The sequence below is a fragment of the Squalius cephalus genome (assembly GCF_949319135.1).
Source record: "Squalius cephalus genome assembly, chromosome: 2".
Classification (NCBI taxonomy): Eukaryota; Metazoa; Chordata; class Actinopteri; order Cypriniformes; family Leuciscidae; genus Squalius; species Squalius cephalus.
The window spans coordinates 55,004,007-55,031,115 of NC_137123.1; the positions used below are offsets into that span (position 1 = coordinate 55,004,007).

The 27,109-nt window shown below is 35.5% G+C and overlaps 2 protein-coding genes across 8 annotated transcripts; one reads left to right on the forward strand and one right to left on the reverse strand.

Annotated features, from left to right (window-relative positions):
* Positions 1-271: 271 nt before the first annotated feature.
* Positions 272-9,483, reverse strand: snx8b (sorting nexin 8b). Of its 2 annotated transcripts, none has more exons than XM_079846982.1 (11): positions 9,366-9,483; positions 7,222-7,370; positions 6,312-6,432; positions 6,083-6,219; positions 5,874-5,954; positions 4,808-4,968; positions 4,006-4,135; positions 3,771-3,839; positions 3,433-3,564; positions 1,285-1,434; positions 272-1,185 (listed from the first exon to the last, which is right to left on the reverse strand). In XM_079846982.1, exons 2-11 carry the CDS (start codon positions 7,357-7,359, stop codon positions 1,048-1,050), a joined length of 1,257 nt encoding a protein of 418 aa, XP_079703108.1. In that variant the 5' UTR covers positions 7,360-7,370; positions 9,366-9,483; the 3' UTR covers positions 272-1,047. The 2 variants fall into 2 exon arrangements, with proteins under 2 accessions (XP_079703108.1, XP_079703107.1); XM_079846981.1 differs by lacking the exon at positions 9,366-9,483 and adding an exon at positions 8,607-8,623.
* Positions 9,484-10,580: 1,097 nt separating this feature from the next.
* iqce (IQ motif containing E) lies at positions 10,581-25,724 on the forward strand. Of its 6 annotated transcripts, none has more exons than XR_013818787.1 (22): positions 10,581-11,078; positions 11,296-11,340; positions 14,123-14,168; positions 14,326-14,478; positions 15,482-15,607; positions 15,707-15,777; positions 16,198-16,311; positions 16,967-17,017; positions 17,109-17,179; positions 17,623-17,695; positions 17,797-17,837; positions 17,944-18,113; positions 18,371-18,426; positions 19,127-19,347; positions 19,597-19,704; positions 20,403-20,496; positions 20,601-20,723; positions 20,812-20,913; positions 22,906-23,009; positions 23,772-23,853; positions 24,081-24,167; positions 24,709-25,720. XR_013818787.1 is itself a non-coding variant. In XM_079847003.1 (22 exons), exons 1-22 carry the CDS (start codon positions 11,028-11,030, stop codon positions 24,858-24,860), a joined length of 2,181 nt encoding a protein of 726 aa, XP_079703129.1. In that variant the 5' UTR covers positions 10,581-11,027; the 3' UTR covers positions 24,861-25,724. The 6 variants fall into 6 exon arrangements, 5 of the variants coding, with proteins under 5 accessions (XP_079703129.1, XP_079703131.1, XP_079703133.1 ...); XM_079847003.1 differs by having other exon boundaries at positions 23,732-23,853; positions 24,709-25,724; XM_079847005.1 differs by having other exon boundaries at positions 23,732-23,853; positions 24,712-25,597.
* The last annotated feature ends 1,385 nt before the right edge of the window (positions 25,725-27,109 follow it).

Below are 27,109 nucleotides of genomic sequence, written 5' to 3' on the forward strand. Positions count from 1 at the left end.
CTGCTGATGGCTGTGGATTGTTTTTCGAGGACAGGTGCTTTCTCGACATTTACATCAGCTGGTCTTGCTTAAAAAATATTTTTCCAGAATAACGTTAGTCTTTCTTTGAATTTCTGCAAAGGGCCGTTTCTGATTAACCTTTTCATCCATACTCAAAATGTGGCCTTATCTTAAGGACAACACATGTAATCTCTGAATATTATGTAAGTTCCTGCCTAAATGAAATATTATTTTTGGATTACCTGAAAAAAATATGAGATGAGCAGGTATTGGAAGATGTGGGATTATTTATTTGAATGTGTAACCCCGTATTGCATCAAACATATGTGGTTCAAGTATTAAAAGAAAAAGGGAAATTGGGAATTCAATGAAAAAGTCAAAAGTAAAGACATCATGTTAGTCTCAAAAGGTGTTTAAAAAAAAAAGAATATTTTCTATATTCTCTGATTATATAGTGGCCTCAAAAAGTATTTGGATACTTAAGGCGCAATTAAAAATGTTTGACATTCCTTCAGATAACAAAATTTCAAACCAAAAGTAAAACCAATTCAACTTAAAAACTTAAGTTCAGTTGCTGCCTTACATTTTTCAAGTATAAACAAATTGGATGTCATTTCAACTTAAATTATATTTCCATAAAAAATAATTGAATCTCATAACTCTAAAAAAGTTGAAATGGCTTAAATTATTTTTATGAGCTTAAATAATATATAAACATATGTTGCCATGACCTAATGATAAATGATAAAAAACATTTTTTACAGTTAACATTATTATAAATGGTTAAAGTTACTTTTGATAGCACATTTGGTTAGCAGACAGTTTGATATTTTGTCTCTAATGACAATTTATGTGACCTTAAGTGTTCAAATATGTTCAAGGGCCACTGTTTTTTCTGTATTTACATATTTGGAAAAGTACTGAAGATAAGTGTTAAAGTATGTACAGTCAAGAGAAAGAAAACACGTTGCATGAAGCAGTATACTGAGTTCTTGGGTTTTCGAGAAAAGGCTGGGAGTTTCCCTCATATTTACTGTCCTGGACTGGTTATGCAGGGCCAATGACAGCGCAGGTCTTCTGTCCTCTGGAGGTGTGTGTTTGAGAAGAGGAGCGAGGCGAGGGTTCATTAGCGCTCTCTAACAGATCCTTCAGTTTCGGATGAAGTTCACCCCACACATCACCCATCTGAGGAATGAAAATGCACAGTTCACACAGTGTAAATAGTGTTGAACTGCTAAAATAATCAGTTGAAGTAATAGAGTTGTTGTGTCACTGGAAATGTACCTCTTTGTGCCCTTGTATTTGTGAGTGGACAAATGTCCCCAGTATTGAAGTTACAAGGGGCAGATGGGTGAAGACCATCTGGGTTTCTTGATGCAGACACAAAAGGGAGAAGTAGCTCCTCATCTCCATGGTGATAATCGTGTTTTCCTGCTGTAGGAAGACAGAATTATAGTGTTTAGTTCACCTGTCAGTGCTGTGGATTTTTTCTGCAGGTTACATTGTTATGCCACTAAGCAACAAAGTGAATCATTCACTCGTTTCGTTCAAACAATGATTCATTATGTGTGCTCGACGCTCAGTTGATCCTGCTTTGACTTTGTTTGATCTTTTTCCATTGGCAGAGCAAAAGTAGACAAAGCAATTGGAAGAATTGAGTGTAAAATTTAAGTTACTCAATATTAATGTCATGTTTGTATAAAACTATTGTATAAAAGCAATATCACAATATCAGCTAAATTATAAGAAATAATTAGAAAATAAAAAAAATTTGACTTGTTTGTGCTGAGCGGCCTCTCGATTTTCCATGTTATAGTCGCCTGACTAGAGGCGGGTCTGTGTGAGCAATTTCAGAAAATTTTTGAGACAGAAAAAAAATTTACAGATAAAAAGGAGAAGGATTAGGGAGAATCATCCTGCCATTTTGTAAAGGGGGGGTGAAATGCTATTTCATGCATACTGAGTTTTTTACACTGTTAAAGAGTTGGATTCCCATGCTAAACATGGACAAAGTTTCAAAAATTTAATTGTACGTTTGAAGGAGTATTTCTGTGCCAAAAATTGTCCTTCCGGTTTGTCACAAGTTTCGGAAAGTTTTTTTCGAGTATGGGTATGTGTGACGTCAGATGTAACGGAATTTCCTTATATGGGTCCTAAGGGCACTTCTCCGGTAAGATAGCGGGCGCGCGCGCACTCGTAGACCAGAGCAAGAGAGCGAAAGCAGTACCTCATCAAAGCGCCCTGCCCGGCTTTTGGGAAGCCAATGTCACCAAAGAAGTGGGTTTTTGGTTGCCAGGGCAAGACAACCCTGCACAGATTCCCAAAGAACCCGGCGTTAAGGCACCAGTGGATGGAGTTTGTTTTTCCTGAGCATAAACGGAGTTGTGTAGACAGTTTGTTCCCTGCATTTCGACGATGATTGTTTTATAAACAAAGCCCAGATCGACGGATTTGCAGATCGTCTAATGCTTAAGGATCGAGCAGTCACAATGATAAAGGTTCGGTGAGTAAAACTGCTTCTATTGTCTCTGTGTGTTGTTACTAGCTCGGCGCGTTAGCACAGCTTTAGCTTCGCCCACAGGGCCCGCCTCCAGCCGCTCGTTTTTTTCCGGAAAGACTCGGTACAGCCTATCTTTCTTTTATAAATATAATAAAACTAAAGACTTTTTGGAGATATGAAGGATGCAATACTACTCTATAGGTACTCAAGATTAACAGGAGATTGAGTGAAAATGAGCATTTCACCCCCCCTTTAAGTAATCATGTTATCAATAACAAAGTTTTATGAGTATTTTAAAAAGTAATAATCTAATTACAAGTATTACATTTTTGGAATCTGTTTATGTAATCTATATTACATATATTAACATTACCCAGGAGGACTATATTGCGATGTAAATCCAAGTTAAACGGCTTCTCGAATAAGAAAAAAAAAAGTAGAACGGGACTTGATTTTGTCCATCACTCAAGGAGTTGTACTTATTTAAAAACACATATTTATACCTTGCTTTTTACATTCCACTCCGCCTTTTTTTGTTGTTGCAAAAAAGCAAAATTCACCCTTAATGAATCTTTTGGACTGATTCATAAGCCGTTGTGAGTGATTCATTCTAAAGAACCAACAAGGACCAAGAACAATTTGCTCACAAGTCAGACATCATTATGGATTGTGAGCAAGTTTTACTGTACCCTTATGTGCACATTAATATTTAAAATGGATATTTAACATAGAAATTTCTATTCCATTCTCCATGCCAGATTTTATTTTCTCCTAACATTCCCAGGCTGTAAATGTGTGAACCCTGCTGAATTACTGTAATGTTTTTGTTGTGAACAATGTAATTTTACTATGGCAATAGGAGACCTGTATACCTCAGTTTGGTTAAGTAGTTTGTACTGTATATGTTGGTGGTGCAATACTGTATGTGTTACCTGTGTGAGTCGAGACTCTGGCTGCTCATTGTTGCTCTGGTATTTTAAGTGTGTAGCCACTGGCCCGCTGCGCTTTTCAAACGCTCTCTGATGCTCTAATAACACACCGCTGTCATGCCGATCACACAAGTCCTATACACACACACACATACACATGCAAATATATTAACATCGGAATGTCGTTACAGTCGAATTGTTAAAGTATAAAATGACCATCCTTTCACAGATATTGATTTAATCATACAAACTCCATCTTATCAGCTGCATATGCCCCTTTAACATCCATACTATTTTGTGGCACATATTGATATGAAAAGTTTTCTACAGACAGAACTCACTTTATATGACCGCAGCTGTTCGAGGAGAAGGTTCAGTTTCTCCACCACTTCATCCTCTTCTCTGCTGCCCTGGAGTATTAAAAGGGGTTGGACATATTCAGTTTAATTTCTGTTCAACCAAAGCAAACTGAAGAAACTGTAGCGAGAATCATAATATCGTGGGTGTATATTATAACACTTTTGTTCAGTGCAGTTTGTGATTAGACTAATGCTCAATAATGATCTATTTTAATACCTGGTGTGCAGCTTTGTCTGCGAGAAGACCAAATTCTCCTGACAGCTCTACGAGTGACTTCCTCTGTGTTTTCCACGCTTTGCTCATTGTAGCGTTCACTGGCAGGTCTGGTGTGTCCGAGCCCAGTTCACTGTTGAAGAATCAAGTGATAACCTCTGACTTGTCCACACAGACTTTCATATTTTCAGTATTACTTATCAGGGTTATTATCGTTAAATAAAACTAAAAACATTAATGACGTTTCCGTTACTTGAAATTAAATAACCATTAATTGAAATAAAAGAAACTATAAACATTTTTAACTTTTTTTAACTAGTTGCCAAGGCAAAATTACTTATTTTCATTTGATTTAACATGAAGTACTAAAATAGCTAAACTAAAATAAAAATGTATAAAAACTACATCAAATTACTTTATAAACTGATATAAAAATCACTTATAAATTACTAAAACTAAAAATAATTCAAAATATTATTGTATTATATTAATGATACTAAAATAACACATCAAAATCATTTACTATTTATCATTCTATAAGTGTTAGAAACCACACCATGCACTTGGTTTAAAGGTTAAACACTTTTAAATATAAAATAATTAATAATTTAATGTTAACACTGATATCAAATTGTACAATTGTACATTGTACAATTTAGCTACATACATTTTTAGAAATTTTATGATATTATATTTTATATTCTATCACTACATTCATTATCTTGATTATAAACATTATTTTTTAAAATATTTCTATTAAAATTAGAAAGATGGATGGATGGCGGATAATGATGAATTGGTTTACCTCAGGTCTTTTCCAAACATGAGCAGATCCGTTGAGTTTTCTCTTGAGCGCTGAGCCATCCGCTCAGCTACATCTCTGAGTTTATTGAAACTGCTGTGGATGCTTGCAATGATCTCTCGATTAGCAGCAGCCTGGCTCTGCATGTCTTCAGGTAGGTTCACCTTAAAAATGACAATATTCATTGTGTGTGTTAATTTCCCTTTCAAGAAGTACTGTGGTACGTTCAGTGTTCCTTGATACCAATGTCCCAGAGACAGCAACATACAGTAATAGTGTCGGCCCAGATCCGGCCCACATCTGGTACATGTTGAATCCACATGTGCCAGATGTGGCCCAGATCGTCAATACCAGACAAATGAACTGAGGAAACTCTTTACACGACACCGTTTTCAACTAAAAACGTTAAACTTTTTATGCGTTTTGTCAGTTATACGATAACAGAGTTTTGGGTGACTAAAAACGCAAACTTTTGAAAATGGGTTTCAAAGTGCAAGTTTTTGAAAACGGTCTCCATGTAAACAACAAAAACGCAAATCTCTGAAAACACATACGTAGCCTTGCCTATTACATGTTCAGTCTATAGTGTTTAGTCAACAGAACAGTTGTGTAGGATTAATTAACAACAAGGGCACACAGGTAAACCAGAACAGAGAAAACAGAACATAGCCTACATGTTACTGCATTAAATGTAATTGCATTAAATACTGTATAGACTAGAACAATTCTGTATTAAACAATTTAACATCAAAATGTAACCTCTAATGTTAAAATGTATGTTTCCCCCTTTAAATACTTTGGTAAGTTCAAGAATAATTTATGCAATTTTATATTATTTATTTGAAAGAATTAAAACTGGTTGATGTTGATATGGGATTTAGAAAGTAGTAATAAATAATGCAATACTTTTTAGAGAGAGTCTTCTAAATACACTGTTGAAGATGCTAGTTAGTAGCAAGCAAGCAATTAATTACTTTTTAGAGTAACTTACCCAACACTGTATACCAATACCATGATATTTACATGGAATATCAATCTTTATTTCATGTCTTTGTTATGTTTTACCCACCTTGCCATGCAACGCTATTTGGGAGGTCAGAAACTCGTCCCCTGTCTTTTTATATGCATCACGCATCTTGTTTAGAACATCCTGTAACATAAAGAAGGACGAAACCTGATAAACAATTTTTTTGTAAACTTTTGGAACAAATGTTTGATCAAACTATTCCTCCTAAGATGAATTAGTTTGACTGCCATCTGGTGGTTTGCAGGACTTACTGCGCTGCTTACTGACAGAAAGATGTTGACCAACTCATCTCCTGCTAGGACTGGATGTCTGATCACCAAAGTCATGAACCTTTGTAGACCACGGCGGCGACTATCGTTAAACTCTCGGTCTGATACTGAGTTCAAAACTGAGAATTAATAGGAGAGATAGAAAAAAATAGAGAGTTTTAGTGGCATTATAGGAGCACACTCATTTGAGGACAGTTAGTTGAAATCTCACCTCCTTTAAGGATACGCTTTGGGGGCAGAGACGGGACCATCCTGTAAATGAACTTTTGCAGCAGCAGACCGTGGAACACCTCAAAATCACTGTATCTGCGTTGAACCGGGATCTGGAAACACTAAAAGAGATGGAATCGTTTAATATTGTTTAGGGATAGGCCATATGTGAGTGTTATGCTGCATGATAAATTGTTAAAACCTAAACTCTTATTCCTAAAGAGTCAGAGGTCACTCTTCGGCCGGAACATAGTTTATAAAGTTATAAATTAGGATTTTTCTAACAAAAACACAACGCTTCGCTTCAGAAGGCCTTTATTAACCCACTGGAGCCGTGTGGATTACTTTTATGATGGACGGATGTGCATTTTTGGGCTTTAAAATCGAAGTTACCATTCACTCCCATTATCAAGCTTGGAAGAGGCTGGATATTTTTTAATATAGGTGAACTAACCCTTTAAAGTTTCACATAAAGTTTGTATCAATTACATTGTAACACCAGTAGGTGGCGACAAGTGACTGTTAAAACATGTATTTGTCATTGAATCATTCAATCGAGAGATTTGTAAAAAAAAAAAAATGCTGATTCATCCAGTAATGAAACAAGTGAAGTCTGTATGAGTGAGTCATTGAATCATTCAATCAAACCGATTTTTGATATTTTAAATAAATAATTGATTAATTCAAATTAATTAAATATTTTTAGATAGACTGCAGCAATTAACATTTTGTCAGAACCTCTATTAAATTGCATGTTATTTTGTTCAGAATCGCGGGAGAATTGTGATCTCTATTTAAAAAAAAAAAAAAAAAAAAACGTGGCTGAATTTATCTAATGTGTGTGTGTGTGTGTGTGTGTGTGTGTGTGTGTGTGTGTGTGTGTCTAGGCCTATATAGAAAATTGAGTTTACCTTGCTAACAATACGGTACTCCACATGTTTGAGGAAGGACAGTCCTTTCCTTCGGGGCTCTATCTCCACCAGGACACTGTCCCCCAGCTCTTTTAGCGACAGCCCATCCACCAGGGCGCTTTGTTGACCCAGATGCATTTTCTTTGCACCTGACAACAAATGCACAAAAGGTCCAATTAACAGTCTGCAAATTATTTAGTGACTTCCAGGAGGGTCAAATTGTTGAAAAGCTCTGTAGAAAATCTGAATGGCATCATTTCTTGAGGTTAATATTGTTCACCCCAGATTGCCTTTTTTTGCATGCTTTTTTAGCCCAACGTTAACTTATGCAAAACACTAATGCTTTTTGTTTTTATGTTTGTTTTATTTAAATTGTTTTATTATACCATTCAAAATCTACCTTTCAAAATTTGGGGTCAGTACAAGTTTTTTTCTGTTATTTAAATTAATACTTTTATTCAGCAAGGATGAATTAAATTGATCAAAAGTGACAGTGAAGACATTTATAATATTACAAAAGATTGCTATTTCATTCACACTTTACAATAAGGTTTCATTTGTTAACATCAAAATGTGACCACTATTTCAAATAAATGCTGTTCTTTTGAACTTTATTTATCAAAAATTGTATGAAATAAAATATATCTTGTTTTCCAAGAAAATATTAAGCAGCAATAATAACAAAGTTGCACCAAATTGTCATATTAGAATGATTTCTGAAGGATCATGTGACACTGAAAACTGAAGTGATGCTGAAAATTCAGCTTTGCCATCACAGGAATAATTGACATTAAAATAGATTAAAACATAAATCAGTTAGCATATTTTAAATGGTAACAATATGTCACCATGTTGATGTTTGTTATTTTGTCAGTTATTTTTACTCTGTAGATAAGGATGATTTCGCATTTGAAATAATTGTGTTTGATTAATTGAAAATTCAATATCCATTTTGTATTATATAATACTCATGCAAATTATTAAACACAGGGAATATTGTGATGGATTTAGATTCATCCCCACCCAATATGGTTTAAGTGAAGCGTTTTAATCTTCTGTAGAACAAAGTGACCTATTTCACATCAGATAACACAAGCTATGCTTCAAACGAGTATCCATGACTATTTTTCGTGTAAATAACTGTGGGGTGGTTTATATTTATGGTGCGTAAGGTTTGCTGAGGCTCATGTAAATGCATGAGTTGTGGTTTTGCCATTCAGCATATTTTAACAAGATTTCCCCTATTTTAATTATGAATATTTCTGTGTTTCAACATAGGTATCTTAAATATAAATACAATCTCCTAATGCTGTCTGTCCGTCTCCCATGTCTCAATGTGTACTTAGGTCTATATATAAGCTCTTTGTGAAAATAGGATTTGTTACTTTAACACCGGGGCAATAGGTGATTTCAGGTGATCCTGGAGAGCAATGCACTGGCCTTCGAAATAAAGACGAGAACTTGCTATTATAATTTCCACATAGCTACATGACTTATATGACAAAACACATTAACATTGTTTTAAACACTGTCATATAATACAAAAAGACAGGCTATGTCACTTCTCTTGAACGTTCACAGCAATGAAATCAATATATGCCTTGAACTATAAATATAGCTCTTTGCACTTAAAAAGTGTATCCAATGAAACAGTAATTTTAAGAAGTAATATAATTTAAAATACATTTCTAATACTTTATCTTTAGTAGTTTTTGTAGACATGAATGCACAATTTTCTTCATCAAATGCACAAGCTCACATGAAAATATTATGTTTAGTTTTTTTGAGTGAAATTGTTTTAAATGAATAGGTCACTTAAAATGAAAATTCTGTTATCATTTACTCACCCTCAAGTTGTTTCAAACCTTTATGAGTTTCTTTCTCCTGCTGAACACAAAAGAAGATATTTTGAAGAATGTCGGTAACCAGACAGCTGATGAACCCCACTGACTTCCATAGTAGGAAAAAAAATACTATGGAATTCAATGGGGCCCATCAACTGTCTGGTTACAGACATTCTTCAAAATATCTTCTTTTGTGTTCAGCAGGAGAAAGAAACTCAAAGGTTTGAAACAACTTGAGGGTAAGTAAATTATCATTTTAAAGTGAACTATTCCTATAAGATTGTTTCTTCATATCCTTACCAGATTGCTGATGTGTATGAAGTTGGCTTCGCTTTGCAATCCCCAAGAGACCTTCGTTCGCACCTCGACTGCCCTCTTCACGCTTAATGCCTGACTGTGACTGTATATAGCCTAGACCAACAACACCAACAGATCAGATAACAGTCTTTTCTCTCTCCCTCCCTCACTCTCTCTCTCTCTCTCTCTCTCCCTCCCTCTCTCTCGCTTTGCTCTTTCCCTCCCCTTCTCTTTGCATCCCTCAACACATACATATGACCATTAATCATCTTAAGAGGATAGGAGCTCTTTAAAAAAAACATCACAGCCTCTTGGCAGGCAATCTGGAATTAAAGCTTGTGTAACTGGGTTATAATAATGAGAGTGGCAGGCAAAAGATTTAGGTTTTTTGTAAAGCTTTGCAACAGAGCTGCTTGATAACTAGAGACAAGCAGAGAGGTTATCTCATGTTACCCACACATTCATATACCTCTGTTTCCATTTCATTGAAATAATAACCTCTTATTTTAATAAATAGTCATAGTTTTAGATTAATTATTAACAGGTGGCTTTTTACACACACACATGTAATCCCCAAACCAAATCCATCTATGAGATGTCTATGTCTGGTAATGTGATGTGGTGGTACTAAATTACCAATGCAAGGTCATAACTGTTTTACCCCACAGTTAAATATCAAATGATAGAAGCAGAGCAGAATTATGTCCCCTGTAGCGCTGCTCTGTTCACTGTTTCCGGTTTCTGTAACATTATTTTAATGACTGTCATCTTCAAGCATCTCACTTTCTATTTGATAAACTAGTATTATGTTATATATAAATACAGTTTTCAAGTAGCTACATTTTGACATTAGTGACACATAAAGCCCAGCATGTTTCTACTTCTAATATTACATATTTTAAGAAAAACACATACAATCCTAACCCTACATACACTGTATATACATACATAATAGGCTATACATACATAGGCGGTATACAAATACATACATGCATACACACACACACACACACACACACACACACACACACACACATAGGCTACATACTTAGATACATACATACATAAAGAGTGATTGGGTGAATAACAAAAAAGAAGGAATTATGGAAAGAACAAAATGGTGCTTTAAAAAATCACATATTTTAAGGAAAACTACACATAATTTTAATGAAGCTGTAATTCAAACAGGCGACCGCTCACAGTGTGCGCAGGTATTGCGCAGTGTTGACGCACATGAACACGTTTGGTTTGCTGTTTATTGTCATGTTAAACATTTTCAGTTGCTAGACGACAGTAATGCACATTACATCCGTACAGCGAAGAGAGACGCGAAACGACGCTGTGCAACATTATTGCGTTACATCTGTAGCTTTCACTCACAATATCGACGTAGGATCTGTTGCTTTTCCTAACGGCGACATCAGGAAACAGCTGCATCTTGGGAACTTCTTAACAGCCCCTAAACACTTCAATGCTCGTTTATGATGGTTTATATTAGGATTTAACGTTACATATCTTTGAAATTAGAAAAATACAATTTCCTGCTGCATCATAAAACTCGGACATTACAAGTCGTACCTCCATAGATCTATGAGGAAGGATTATGGTCCTGTTGTTTGTAAAAGGTGATGATAAAATAAACACAGGCCATCATCACAGGCTATAATGTCTGTGGTAGCTGGAGAACTTGTCACAGAAGAGGAGGTGGAGGATCTGGTAAGTACAGTTAGATCTCCTGGACTGTAACACTAGCAAAAAGTATCATGCAATACCATGTGTTTTGGAGATGCACTATGGTAAAAATACATTGCTACCACGCTATAAAAAGCGTGTCATGGTAGTGTATCAATAGTAGGCTATGCATATGAATGTTTCATATAAATATATCAATATGTATTTTTATGAATGTTTCATGCATGTGTTTGTTTTCAAGGCAGAGGACAGTCTCTGTAGCAGCTATGTGTCTGACACTGAAAAGGTGAGATAGACAGTCTTTAAAGACGAAGTTGCCATAGACTTTTCTTCCCTATTGTGATGTATGTCTGAGTGACACGGTATGGGATCAAATTCCCGCCAAATATATAGCGGTCGCGTATAAAAAAATAATAAGCGTGAATCAAAAATTTAAAAACACATGTAAAAATATATTGCACAAACTGAAAAAAAGAATGCAAAATGATCAGAATAGCAAACAACGTGGTCACGGATCAAAATATAATAAGCGTGAATAAAGAAATAACAAGCATGAATAAAAACTTTAAACACATTAAAAGTTATTTTGCACAAAACTTAAACTTATGGTCATGCTTTGTTAAAAAGTATGGTTTTATTACTGTGTACTTTGTGCTTTCTTGCATTTTCTGCTCATATTTTACTCTTTTGTACGCTTGTGATGTTTTTCTCTTCGCTCTTCTTTCTATGTTCTGCGCTTGCTCTTCCAAATGTTGCAGTTCGAGTTTCATGTAAATTAGGGCGGGCTTAAGCGTCACCATTGGTCCACTAGTTCTAGATTGACAGATACTCCTCTAGCCAATCAATCGAAGAGGGGAGTTGACGTCACACCAATGCGACTCGTGGCTACTGATGCTTACTTGTTATACAGGGGAAGACGACCATCAACAGGACACCTTTAAACTGCATGTGTGCCTGCAACTCAAACTGTTGCCGGTATACGTATACCTGGCAATATGGTATAGTTAAATTCGTCATCCTAACAACGACCTGTTACAGTTATGCCTGTCTGATCCATCATTCACCTCTAATGCACTGGACCTGGCACCGCGAGCGTCGATCTTCTCCGAGCAGCCACCACCTACTGGCCGTTTTACTTTCATATTTAATCAATAACAAGGATGTGTAATGTCGGTCCTGGGTGCAGAGTTTAGCTCCTTCAACCCTAATCAAACACACCTGAACCAGCTAATCATCGTCTTTAGGATATTTAAGACAGGTGAGGTTTTAAATCGGAGTTGACGCTAAACTCTGCAGGACAGCGGCACTCTAGAAACAACGTTACCTATCGCTGATGGAGATGTTGCTGTATTCAAATTTTAAGCTATATTTAAAACATTAATTCTAAAGTAATATGCAATTATGTAGCTATGTAAGTAAACACAGTAAGTTTGTAATAAATCACTGTATTAAATTCAACTGGTTTCTCTATATCTTCTCTGTAACACAATCATTTTCAATAATCTTGTCAAATTTGGCGAGGTTAATAAAAAAAAGGTAGGCAATGCGTAGCGGCGACAGGTCAAAGTCCTAAAGTCTTCAGACAATGGCCGTTTTTAACTTAGTTTTTGCGACGAATTGTAGTGTTTCATAATTGCAGGATGTTTCGCTTACAGCAGCCTTAACATATTGACATCATGAGCCAAGTAATACCTATTGTTTAACACCAATTACCAGTGTGCACATTAACATTCTCATGTATCTAAAAAAAAAATGAATTTAATTATTTATGTCCAGAGTTCAGATAGCTTTACTGCTTGAAAGTCTTTGTAAAGTTAAATTGAACTGCCGTCTTCCCTTGTAAGTGTAGCACTCCTGTAAAAATAAAAATGAAATAAAAATGTAAAAATGAAATAAAAGAGAGTGCAGCAGTGCTTCTTTGTTGTTATATTTACTCAGAATGAAGTGCTTCACGGGCGCGCACCACCCACTGAAGTGTGCGGTGACCTATTTTTTTACAGTCTATGGCGGTGACGCAATCACGCTGGTATGCCAAGCGAAAATAATTAATTTAATAAATGCACATATCAAAGCACAAATAAGAAATTGAACAGTATATAAAAGTATTAGAAAAATAACATTTTAGTATATTATAATGGAATTGAAGAAATTGTACAAACATAAACAGCTTGTACCACGAGTCGCATTAGTGTGACGTCAACTCCCCTCTTCCATTGATTGGCTAGAGGAGTATCTGTCAATCTAGAACTAGTGGACCAATGGTGACGCTTAAGCCCGCCCTAATTTACATGAAACTCGAACTGCAACATTTGGAAGAGCAAGCGCAGAACATAGAAAGAAGAGCGAAGAGAAAAACATCACAAGCGTACAAAAGAGTAAAATATGAGCAGAAAATGCAAGAAAGCACAAAGTACACAGTAATAAAACCATACTTTTTAACAAAGCATGACCATAAGTTTAAGTTTTGTGCAAAATAACTTTTAATGTGTTTAAAGTTTTTATTCATGCTTGTTATTTCTTTATTCACGCTTATTATATTTTGATCCGTGACCACGTTGTTTGCTATTCTGATCATTTTGCATTCTTTTTTTCAGTTTGTGCAATATATTTTTACATGTGTTTTTAAATTTTTGATTCACGCTTATTATTTTTTTATACGCGACCGCTATATATTTGGCGGGAATTTGATCCCATAATACGGCTTCTCGAACAAGAAAGAATTTAGGACGGGACTTGATTTTGTCCATCGGGAATTGATTGGATCATTGTGGTTTGCTATTGGTCGATCTCATGAGTGACAATTTGCCCCGCCCTCGCGCCAGTAAACATGTCATCAGAGAAGAGATGTTGCTGAAAGAGGGAGGGGAAGTTATTTTGATTAAAGATTAATAAATCATTTATAATAAATACAGCAATATTACATTAAAAAACAAGAATTGGCAATTTTGATTACATGGTGACTTTAAGATTTTAGGCTAATCGGTTTCCTTAGTTCAAATGTTGCTCTTTCATTCTGGGATCTTTGCGCCAATATGGTATCACATTTATGTGTCTGGATTTCTTTTCAGAAGTCAAGAAAAAAGAAAGTTTCAGGCAGACCACCTCCTTCTCCTAGTAAGTTTAAGACTGCCACACAAATGCCACCACCTTTTCTGTGCATTATATCAACACAGTATTGTAAAAATGTGAACTTTGCTTGTTTCATTGTGTTTACTTAATGCAGCTACACTATATGCCTTTAAAATAATACATATTTTTTATTTAAATAAAGAGTCACCATACCTGAACAGTGCAAACTTGCATTTGAAGAAAACTCCTGTAACATCATGGAGGACGGTGAAAGGGACACTGCTCCAAAACTGTAAAACCCCTCCGGCTGGTACACCTAGGGACGTCTGGCTGCACTTACAGAATGATGGACAGGGTCTGTTACTATTTTTAAATAACTCTGCATTTAATGTTTAGTAACACTTTATTTTACAATGTCATTGTTACATATATTACATGTAGTTACTGTAGTAATAACTATAAATTATGCATAATTACATGCAACTAACCCTCAACCAAACCATACCCTAATCCTCCTTACCCTATAGTAAGTACATGTAGTTACTTAATATTTCTCAGCACTTAAATGTATAATTACAGTGTAACAAAGACACCTTAAAATAAAGTGTAACCTTATGTTTCTTCTACCAATTTTTTTTTATTTTTCAGACAAGTTTACAATCTAAGTTCAGATCTGCACCTCAACATAAAAATGCAATTTTGCTTCTCAGATAAATGTAACTTGTTTTAAATGTTCAAACATTTTCTGGAAAACTAGACAAAACAGATCATCATCACAGAAATCACATTCAAAGCAAAACTGTGTGCTCTATCATAGCTATGCATTTGAAAGACATGCAAATATATTTAACTCTATAAACCATATTGGTTGCATTTATTTCTAAGGCCTCTAAATTAACATGAATAAAATTTTGCTAAAATTACTAATGCTTTCTGCCCTGTGATTGATAGCGTATACTTTTTAGTATAATTCTAAAAAATGTCCACCTTCAGGTTGTGGTACACGTGTCTTTTAGCTCTAAAATAGTTGCTGATTTGTATAAAGTCATTTTAAATAATTTTTTATATTGTTAGTAATATTTCAAGATCAACATTTACTAGACTGAAGCAAGCAACTTAGGCTTACTTGATTGTCCATACATCATGTGTTTTTTTAGGAAAATCATGTTAAAATGCTTTTAAAGGAACATTTATTTGTACATCTTCATTGTATTGTAATATGTGCTTTATGAGTACTAGTAAACAGCCAATATCCTAGTAATATGCATGCTAATAAAAAAATAATTAATATTGAGAATTGGACCCTAAACTAAAGTGTTACCGTCAGGCTTTACAGGGTTACTTTTTGTTTATTTCAGGGAAGTCTCCAAAAGGAGCAGATTACAGTGTCACACAAACCAGCATGTCCATGACCAGCACACCTGAATACTTGAAGGAGGCCTTAGAAATGAAAAAACCTAAATATTCCCGGTCTCCATCTAACGGTGAGATAAAACGAAATATATCAAACTTAAATTGTTCATATAACAGGTTTTATTTTTCTAATTTTGTCACCATGTTATTTTTTTACAATTCTTTATCAGGTTATGTTCCAGGGACCCCAGTCTACAAAGAAAAGGAAGAAATGTATGATGAAATAATTGATCTAAAAAAGGTGATGCTCACCTCTCGCACACTCACTCGCTGACGTAATACTGCAAGTGTTTTTCAGGATGTGTATTTAGAAATTTGATTACATCAGATTAAAAAAAAATTTCAACGAATTTGGATTTATGTAAACTCTCAATACTATCAGTCCTATATGTATACCAGGGATTAGTGGTTAGGATTAGTGTGTCCCAAATCATAGTTTGTTAAAAATAGCATGCCAAATGTTCCTGGATGGTGTATTATTTCCACTGGATTTCAGGAAATATCAATGCGAGATTCAAGGAAATGTTTTTTTGAGATTTATTTCAGTACTGCGTAATTTTGTCTAAGATTTCCTATCACCAGCCTAGAATGTTGCTATCTATGAACTAGAAGTATGCATACTGAAATTGCATGTACACATATTTTCTCTCCCTTTTCTCAGACCATCCAATCCCTAAAGGCTGAATCTGACAAGATGAAAGCCAAGCTGCGTCGTCTTGAAGAAGACAACACAAAGAAAGACAGACAAATCGAACAACTGCTGGATCCAACGAAGGTGATGAGCAATTGTCAGTAAATCCAGCAGCAGAGATGAGCTTGAATAGTTTATATGAGTGTTAACATCTCTTTTATTGTGTAAATTGGTAGCTTAGTGTGTGGCCTGTTTTACACCACATGCGTAACTGCAACTGCCATTATTCTTTCAAACTGAGAAGAATATGATTTAAATATTATTGAATATTTGATTGTCATGAAAGCTTAAAAAAAAAACATTATTTACAGGGCAGATAACTGTCAGACATACAGTACACTACCATGCACATGTTTGGGATCAGATTTTTTGAATACTACATTTTTTTATTTAATTTTCAGAAATGAATACTTTATTAATCAAAAATGCATTTAATTGATCAAAAGTGACAGTAAAGACTTTTACATTGTTCCAAAAAAAAAAAAAAAAAAATTCAGTTTAAAGTAAATGCTGTTCATCAAAGAATCCTGAAAAAAGTTATTTTCACCATAATAATAAGAATTGTTACTTGAGCAGCAAATTTCATATTAGAATGATTTCTGAAGGATCATTTGACAATGAAGACTGAAGTAATGATGCTGAAATGTCAGAAATCACAGGAATAAATTACATTTTAATATATGTATAATATATAATGTATAATCATTTTTAAATAATTATTTTTGCGTTGATCTTATAGGACCCAGATTATGCAAGAGGTTTAGTGGACAGAAAGACCGATCCTAGATCGGTGAGTATACCATTATAAAAAAAATCTTGTTTCTTAATTTGATGAATGATATAAAATAAAAACTGTATTTCTCTCTTTTTAAACACACCAGATCATTAATGGACTGAAACAGAGGATTCTACGATTGGAGCAGCAGTGCAAAGAAAAAGAGAATGCCTTGAGGTCTGATGCCAAATCATTTATATTATAGTACAGTCATGCAATTAATAAGGTTATGGTGAATCAAAACAGTATGAATGAACTTAACAGAACTTCAACATGAGAGTTGTAGGCTAAGTGGAGTCAAATTTTTTTATTATTTTTGTAGTTTACATGGAGACGATAACAGTATCATTTTCAAAAGTTTGTGTTTTCACGCCCCTAAAATGCAGTTGTTGTGTAAATGCGGCAAAAACGCATGAAAAGTTTTCAGCTTTTTGTTAGACAGTAATAATAATAATATGATAAGACTATAGGCATAAAGATGTTCTGAAACTATTGAATTTTCCATTGAAATTTTCACTCAGTATTTAAAATATTATGTTGACATAAACTAGAGACTCCAATGTATTGGACCCCAATGTATGTTGTACCTAAACTGATGAATTGTGTATTTGCCATTACAGTCAGCTTCAGGGTGACCTCAAAACTACCAACATGCAGGAAATGAAGATCACTGTAGAAACCTACTTTGAGGAGGTAGCTTATATTATTTGATATAAACTAAATGTCTTTCACTATATATTACCTTCTGTTTTTTGTTTTTTTTTACTAATACATTCTTTATTTTTCATGCTTAGGTACAAAGATTGCGAACACTGTTGGAGTCAGCTGAGAGAAGGTACAAACATTGTTAATTTTACTCATAGTTTGATGGTTCCTCTTGATTCCATGTGATTTGTATCAATCTTTCTCTCACTCTTTTTTTACTCTTTATTACTCTTCAGTAATAAGATGGAGAGCAAAGACATCAGGCGCCAGAACAAGACCCTTAGTGCGACAGTTCTGAAACTCACAAAGACTGTTCAACAACTGGAGGACGAGAACCAAGGACTCAAAAAAGAATTGACACAGGAAGAGATGAGCATGATGGACAGCCCTGTGTGCCGCGCCAAGGGTACTTACATTTACAAAGGCGCATCTTAACTTAGATTCACAGTAGAACTGGAAACCAAACATTGTTTTCTATGAACAAAAATACTGGCTTAAGCCAGCCTAAGATGCTTAGCTGGTCTTAGCTGGTCTGTTGACTTGGCCAATTTGGTGTTTAACTGGTTGTGCTGAAATGTGCAGAAAAATATTTAGTATTTAAAATGATTCCCACACCCAGGGCTGAATTCAGTCAAATGATGCATCATATTTTAATATTTACAGGTTATATGGATTGGAGTAAACAGAGACTTGTGCGACGAATCCTGGAACTTGAAAAGGTATATATACAAAGTTCTGTCATGAAACTCTAGATTTGAACTAAGGTCCTTAGCTCAAACTGCTTGCGATCATATCATTCTCTATTGAGCACAGCCGATTGTTTTCTGCTGTATCAGTAGCCAATGAGCTGGTGTGCTAAACCTTCAAATACTTGGTTAGCTTTTGCCTTTAGCAGTGCAGTGTGCTTTCAGATACCCTCCACCTTCCCCAGCTCCGCCTATATAGATCTGCAATGGGTAATTCACGTGCGCTGTATTGTACAGCAGCAGCATGTCTTACTTGCTCACAGCAGCGTGTCGTATATGTATTGGCAGTAGCAAGTCCTGTACTAATAACCAACAGCAGCAATAACAGCAGCAGCAGTGTAGCAGATCTATCTAATATATCGCCATATATACAGTATATATGTATAGATACTGTATATGTATTTATGTGTGTGTATATATTTGGTCTTGGCGGAATAGATCTGCTACGCTGCTGCTGCTGCTGCTGTTATTGCTGCTGTTGGTTATTGTAGCATTACTTGTAGAAAGTAAGGATCATGTCCATCATCAAATACATAAAGTATGTATTTTATGTTTTTTGTTTATTTTTCTGTATAGCACTTTGGTCCACTTTGGTTGTTTTAAAGTGCTTTATAAATAAAGTTTGATTTGATTTGATTTGATCATGTGAATGTTGTTTGTCTCATTTTTTCAGAGAGTCGAGCAGATGAAGAATCTTCATATTACTAAAGCATCAGACTCACAGAAGAGCTCAGAGGAGAAAGCCACTGAGCCAGAATCGGCCAATCAGAGTGATTCTGTCAACACAGAGATGGAGCCGTCTGAGATTACCGAGAATGATGTGCATTTGAGGGGAGCATTTAAGAAACTGGCAGAAGAGAAAAAGAAACTACAGGAAAAACTATCCCAGAGAGAGTGAGTGTACTCACAGCATACACACTAGCATTAAAAACATTTGGGGTCGGGAAGATTTTTTGATTGTTTTTAAAAAGGAAATCTTTTGTGCTCACCAAGGTTGCATTTATCTAATAAAAAAAATGTATTGTAAAATATCAATGTTAAAAGCAGTGGAAACATGTCCCATTTATTATATTTATATTTCTGAAATGTTTAACGTATTTGAGAGTAATTCTGATTATGTGCGTATTTGTCTTGTCTTATCAGTGAAGAGATAAAGCAGTTGTCTGCTGAGAAGGATGACGGTCTGAAAGAGGTAGAAAACGCGCTGAAGGAGCGAATTAGAGAGCATGAGAGACTCATGCAAACACACAGGTTTGTAATATACACATAATGAAGGAATCAAGAATTAAAACTATATTTTGGTGGTGTTTTGGAAGACTCTGAATTCTCACAAGATTGAATGAAATAATTATTTATTTCATTTATGTACATACAGTGTATCCCAGTGTCCAGTTGAGGTGTTTAGAGTTGACATTTCTATTTTTATTTTATTTTTTTATTTTTTTATTTAAAAGTTGGGTTTAAAATTGCTTGTGTCTATATAATTGCTTGTGTTTATAAAATTGTTTATGTTATTTTCTGCTCTTGATAATGTTTAAAGCTGAGAGTCTCATACAAAATTTCGTTATGTGTGAGCATAAATGACAATAAAGACTCTTGAACTTGAATCATATGTGATTTTACTGTTATGTGAGACAAACTTATTAAAGTCTGATTTATATTTCCAGTGCTCTAAACAGTTATTTTTTATATTGAAAGCATTTGTGCTCCTTTAGAGATGTTTAGAGAAATGATTTACTGTGGTTATTGTTGCATTTCTGTGACATTTTTCTGAGTGAAACACCTTGGTTACGTGTGCAGAAAGAAAAGTCATTTTAAAGGTATAGGAAGTTATTACATTTCTATGATTTTTTTATTTTATTTCTGTAGAATAACATGCATTGAATCATGAGCAAGACATTTATTAAGAAAGTATGTAATGTTTAGATTTCATGTTGTTTTATTTACAGGCAGGAGATGGGTGCACTGACTGTAGAAATCAACTGTTTAAAAGAGAAATTAGAGGAGGAGAGAAAACTCAGATTAGCACAAGATCCAAATCAGGTAATACTTTCAAAATACTTATACGAACAGTTCACTCAAGACAGTGAAGATGGCAACTCATAGAAATGAAACTGTCACAGTCTATATATTTTCTCATCTCACAGGTTCGGGACGGTTCTTTACCATTAACACTCACAGAGCCATTGTCGTCATCAGCGGTTGCGTCAATAGAGAAGAACAAAGCAGCTAAGATCATCCAGGCACACTGGCTCTCACACCGAACACGGGTTGGTACAACACATCGACATGAACTGTACTCCCACAGTGAATGCAGATTATTCATCTCTTCCTTTATTCTTCTGCTCCTTTGCTTAGGATCTAGTTCTCTTGCAATCCTGTCTCAGAGGGCATCTAATCAGGCAGAGGCAGATAGATGGACCTAGGCAAGCAGACCCAACAACCGTCCTTGTTGCCATGGTAATTCTTTTGATGGGATTTTTTATTATACACAGTTTGTTTACAGATATATATAGTTCAGTCATGAAACTCTAGAGGGTATAGACTGATAGGTCCTTTAAATGCAATCTGCTAGTCAAATCACCTTCATTTATTTAGCGCTTTTAACAATATGAATTGTTTCAAAGCAGCTTTACAGTGATAATAGGAAGTTACAGTAAAGGGCCCTACACACCGGGACGAATATCGGTGCGCGTTATTCGCCAGCGTTTTTTTCAATGCGTTTTTTGTGTTCACACCCAAGCGATTTTCGCTGACGATGAGCCGAGTGAACATGCAAATTCATTCCCTGACATTAGATGGCGCTTAATGTAAAACAGAAACCACTCCATAACAGTTCTCTTTTATCAAGATTTTTGTAGTCGCTGCCGCGTTTGTCATATAGTGCTTTATGTTCCGACACCAACGAGACCAGCAGCTCTACAATCATCTTGCCTTGCATCTTCCTCGTCTTATTTCTTCCCGGCAGTGTAGACGCTACTTGGTGTATATCTTCTTCGCCGTTACGTATGTGTGCACGGCAAGACCGTTTTGTGTTTGAGCGCCCCCAAGTTGTGTTTTACTGTAACTTCAGAAGCTCCAGACACATGAACAAAAGCGCCAATCTCATTGGTCGGATAGTTTTTGACGCGGCGCGTCAAACAAAAAAAACAAAAAAATGACTGATGATGAAAAAAAAGATTTGTAAAAATGACGCTTTTACGCATGCCGTTTTTCGCGCCGGTGTGCACACTCACATTGGCGCCCTTTGTTTAGTCACAAGGCGTTAAACGTCGGCGAATATCGCGCGTGAAATTCGTCCCTGTGTGAACAGGCCTTAACAGAGATTGTTTTGGCTTTACAGCAGCTCTAGGATAAAGTTATTGTCCAGCTACATTTTTAATTGATTGATAAACTTCCGTTGCGACGATCATTAGTTATTAACTTAGGGGCCGCTAACACGACACCGTTCTAACAGAAAACCCTCGACGTGCTCCGGCCGTCCATCCGTACGAAACAGTGCCTGGTGGCTCGAGAACGCACTCTCGGAAATAGGTTCCAAGGTACAAACTGCAAGGTGCTAGCAATCACATCATTAGCAGGTGGCACACACTAGCCGCTTTTCCACTGTCGGGCCAGTGCGAGCCAGGGCTAACAGCGTGTTGGGTGGGGCCAATAGCCTCGGACATCAAGCCTTTAGGCCAAAATCAAGCTGTGTTGCCAGTAGCCCCACAACCTACCTTTAAAAATCCTCCCTAAAAAAACGTCACCCAACCCTACCATTTCACCAGCTGACTGAAAACTAGCTGGATTGCAAAATGAGCATGACATAATTGAACATTTGTTCATTACTTTAAGACTTAAAGGGATAGTTCACTTTGAAATTAAATTTTGGTATGTTTTAGCTTACCTCAAGGGCATCCAAGATGTAGGTGTCTTTTTTTCCGCAGTAGTTTCAATTTTTATATTTTTAGGTCAAACCGTTCTTGTCTGTCAGTCATTTAATGCAGGTCTGTGGTCACTGTCTCCAGTCTGCGCACACGTCACACACCAGGATGCGCGAGCGCCCTCAGATCACTTGGACGTGGCTGTGTACAAGAGTTAAAAAACGATATAAATACTGTTCGTTTTCTCACACAAACCGCTCGTTTCGTGTCTTAGGCCATCAATGTGTACTTACGATGGGGAATTGTTTCATTTGGACGATGGGGAATTGTTTTAATTTGGACTCTGTGCATGCTCTTTGAGACAGTGACCACAGACCTGCATTAAATGACTGACAGACAAGAACGGTTTGACCTAAAAATATCCAAATTGAAACTGCGGAAAAAAAGACACCTACATCTTGGATGCCCTTGAGGAAAGCTAAAACATACCAAAATTTAATTTCAAAGTGAACTATCCCTTTATGATTCCAGTTTCGATATATGACCACTGATATACAATTTTAAACTCCTTGACCATATATTACAGAGCCGATCCGGTATTAACACTCAGGCTGTACAGGAAGAGGAAGTGACTCTGCTGCAGGCTGTCTTTAGGGCTCATCTCAAACGCAGCACTCTGAGGATGGACAGGTGATTTAGATACATAGTGTAAATTACTACTCCACTACACTGAAATACTACATACAGTCAAACCAAAAATTATTCAGACACCAGATATAATTTTGTATATTTTTTTACTAGTGGGTGCAGGACACTATAGTTCATTTATAGTTAGGATAGCAAAATAAAGTAAACTTTGACATAATATGCCCAAATATTCTTCATACAGTGGACTTCCAGTAAAATTTATACAAATTTGTGACCCTTTGCCCTGTGTTTTTTTCTTTAATTGCAAATGCGACCTAAGATTGAACAAAATGAAGCATTGCTTGGTAATTGGTTGACCTAAATTGGTATTATCTAACTGTGTACTTAAATTTAACAGCTGACAGCTATTCAACCTAACTCATTTGTGAGACAGTCTAACAGAAGGATGGCCAAAACTAGTGAAATATCAACTGAGTTCTTGTCATACTTCATTACCATTTTCTAAACTATAGCGAATAAACTGTGATAATGTGAAAAATGTTGAAGGTGTCTGAATAAATTCTGGCTTGACTGTATACTACACAGTTTTTGCAAATTTCCATATTTATGCGTATTTGCAAATGTATATTATATAAATTCCTTGCACAGATGATGTGCTGGGTAGAGAATGCAAGAATGCAGTCACAACAGTTGGTTTGAGTGAATATGACTGCATGCATGGCCAGGTGGTCTCCTGACAGACATACGTTGACTTGACTTTGCAGGGCGTCTACAGTGACACAGTCTGAATCTTTCATTCATCAGAAAAAGCGGCATCTCTCCACCCCTCCACTGCTGCCCACAGCATCCCCACAGGCCATGTTAACCAACAAGACGCAAACCTCAGGTGATTATTCATCTTTAATAATGTGCTTTGTTCTCACTGAAGAGATTGATATGACCTCATGTTAGTATTCGTCTTTGTTCAATCTAAGATCAATAAGACGTTTAATGAACCATAAATAAGTTTTGTAATCAAAGATATAAACCTGGCCTTCTTTAAATCTCTTATAATGACCTCTCTTTAAAACCACTGTAACTTGTATTGGATGTTTTGTTATTATATTCTTCTAGGTGTAACTCAGAATAATAGCGAGGAGACTGAAGCGAAACTAAATCCTGCTTATAATGATAAGCTACGTGACAAGAGATCAATACCAGGTCTGAATATATAACTCATTCCTATTACACTGCCGTTCAAAAGTTTGGGTCAGTAAGATTTGTTTTTAAAGAAATTAAATTAAATTGTTCAAAAGTGACACCAAAGGCATTTAATAATGTTACAAAAGATTTCGGTTTCAAATAAATGCTGTTCTATTCATCAAAAGATTCCTGAAAAAATGTTTTATGATTTCTTTTAAAAAGAATAATAAAAGACACTAAATAAGATCATATGAAATATTTATTCAGCATATTCGAATGATTTCTGAAGGATCATGTGACACTGAAGACTGGATTAATGATGCTGAAAATTCAGCTTTGACATACAAAAGTGTTATTTTAAATTTTAATAATATTTCACAATATTACTCTTTTGCTGTAAATAAATGCAGCCTTGACTTACTGACCTCAAACTTTTGAATGGTAGTGTATGTCGGAAAACATCAGTATATCTTTGAATAATCTGTGATAAACTGCAATTATGCTTACATTCATCTATGTAATGTAATAATATATATGATTTTGTTTTGTTGGTATTAAGAAGCGCTGAAGATCCACCAACAGCAACCAGCCACTGCGATTCCAAAGACCACTGATTCAGACGACTCTGATGACATAATCGTGTCTCCTTCAAGGCCACTGAGAAAAAGAGAAAAATGCTTAAGTCCGTTCAATGCTAATGACTTGATTTAGCTCTTTGTTGTTGTTTTTTTACAGTTTGGACCTCAGAGGGTTTCATTAATAATCTCTTAACTTGGAACACACATTATTACATGAACAATTTAAAAGGGAATTAAAACAAGCAAACTGTCATTTATCTGGGCAATAATAACTGTACATAGAAGAACACAGATCATGGATGATAGATCATTATGGCTTTGTGATTTTACACTTTATTATTTTGCTACGGTCACATTCTTTTGACTTCTAGAAACTGAACCTTCAAATAAGGTAGACATTTCAGAAGTCGTGTCTTCAACTCCAAAAGTGCCTTGTGTTGGAAGATCGTCTTTAAACGAGGATCAGGGATTTAATATGCTTCATATACTTTTCATTTCAGATAAATACACACATGACACTAAGCAACATATCTTCTAAAGTATATTTAAGCCATTGTGTGCATTTAAGGTACACCTCTGATTTATACAAAAGTACTGTGAATCTCCACAAACACATTGCTGTATAAGAGAACTTCAAGTTCAGATTGGGGAAAAATGTCAGTAAATGCTGTTAATGCGGTTAAATGCTGTCAGTGTGTTTCATGCTATTATAGACGAATCTGTATTGAACCAATAATGGCACTGAAAAAAATGTGAAGCTGTTTTCTCATTTCGATGTCTTTTTAAGACTGACTTTGCTCTAAGAGCTCATTATTTTTTGTGCCATTGTGTTTAAATTTGTGTTAGATTTTTCTTTATTAAAGATTTGTTTTCCTGAACGTTTGTCCTTTGTGTAAAGAGAAATACAATTTCCTCATTATTTAGTCTAACTTCCTATCTAGCAATGGCTACCTGATTGTTACATTTCAGAAATGAACATAAATACAGTACAATTATGTGATCTATTATGTTTTTTTTTAATACATTGGAGGCACAAACCCCAGTATATCATATATCAGTGGTTTTCAACATTTGTCCCCAACAAGATTTGAATGTCTGATATTCCTAGTTTCTTTGAATTCAATTTCAGGACTCCTGAAGCTTTAAGAGCTGAATGTTCCTCAAGCATCCCAATCTTTTGAAACAATGATTCTTTCCCAGTTGTGGTGTACTGGATAAGGTTTAAGGATAATGATTTTTAAAACTAATTTTTTGTTCAAAATGACAGATAATTGATTGCCATTGCTATCAGTGGTTGTAGGTTGGATACGTTTTTATTGAAGTGTATGTAAAGCTTTAACATACTATACTCAACTCTCATTTATTTTTTGACCAGTGAGCATCTATTAGAAATGCATATTAGTGTTAAGCGTGCTATTATTGTACAATAAATAGGCCTATACTACAATTGTACTGTAAAAATAATCTTACTTAGAATGAGCCATTTCTACAGCTGTAACTGTAAAATTACAGTAGATATAATATGTGTTTACTATAAATATGTGACTGAAATTACACATTTTACAATAAATCCTTATTAAACATTTTACAGTAAATTAGAGCATTTCCTGTGAAATTCAATTAAAAAATAATTACAGGTGAGATTTTTCAGTGCTTTGATATAGTAGATTTGTATAAACCTTCTTTTGCTGTAAATTCAGTTGTCACATACTGCATTAGTCTTTCACTTTGTTAAAGGTATAGCGGAGGATTTTCCCGAATTTTAGAAAAGAACCGCCCTCTCCACTTTTTGAAAAAATGCACATGCGCAACACTCTACCTGCTCCCGAGAGGGAACGCCTATTAAACGTGTGCACAAGCTAATCATAGCTTACATTAACTTTTACTAGCAGTGATTTTAAATGGATTTCTCCAAATAGCATGCCAAACTTTACCTGTCAAGTAAACTTCGCGACTGAGGCATCAGTGGGAAGCCCAACCTGTGTTTTGAGTGCACGCCATCGTGTGAATCCTGTGCTCGAGCACGTATGACGGCCTTACGTAAACATATCACCAGAATGATTGACACTTAGGAGGACCAATAGTCTTGATGATCCACCCGGAAAAAGAAAATCCTCCGCTATACCTTTAATTGGGTTGCGAGTAATCGATTTGACAGCACTAAATATAACCTAAAAGTAGCTAATTTTTTACGGTGTAGTTGTTACAACGAGCTAGAACGGTTAATATGGATCAGCTAAATCTCGAACCTCCGTGAATCACCTGGACAGAGGAGAGTCTGCTGGCAAAGAGAGAACGCGACAGAGCTCGTAATAAAACATCGACATTGGCTTGGCTTTTCGGAGATAGCTAGAACTGAGGGATTTGAAATGTAAAAGCGAT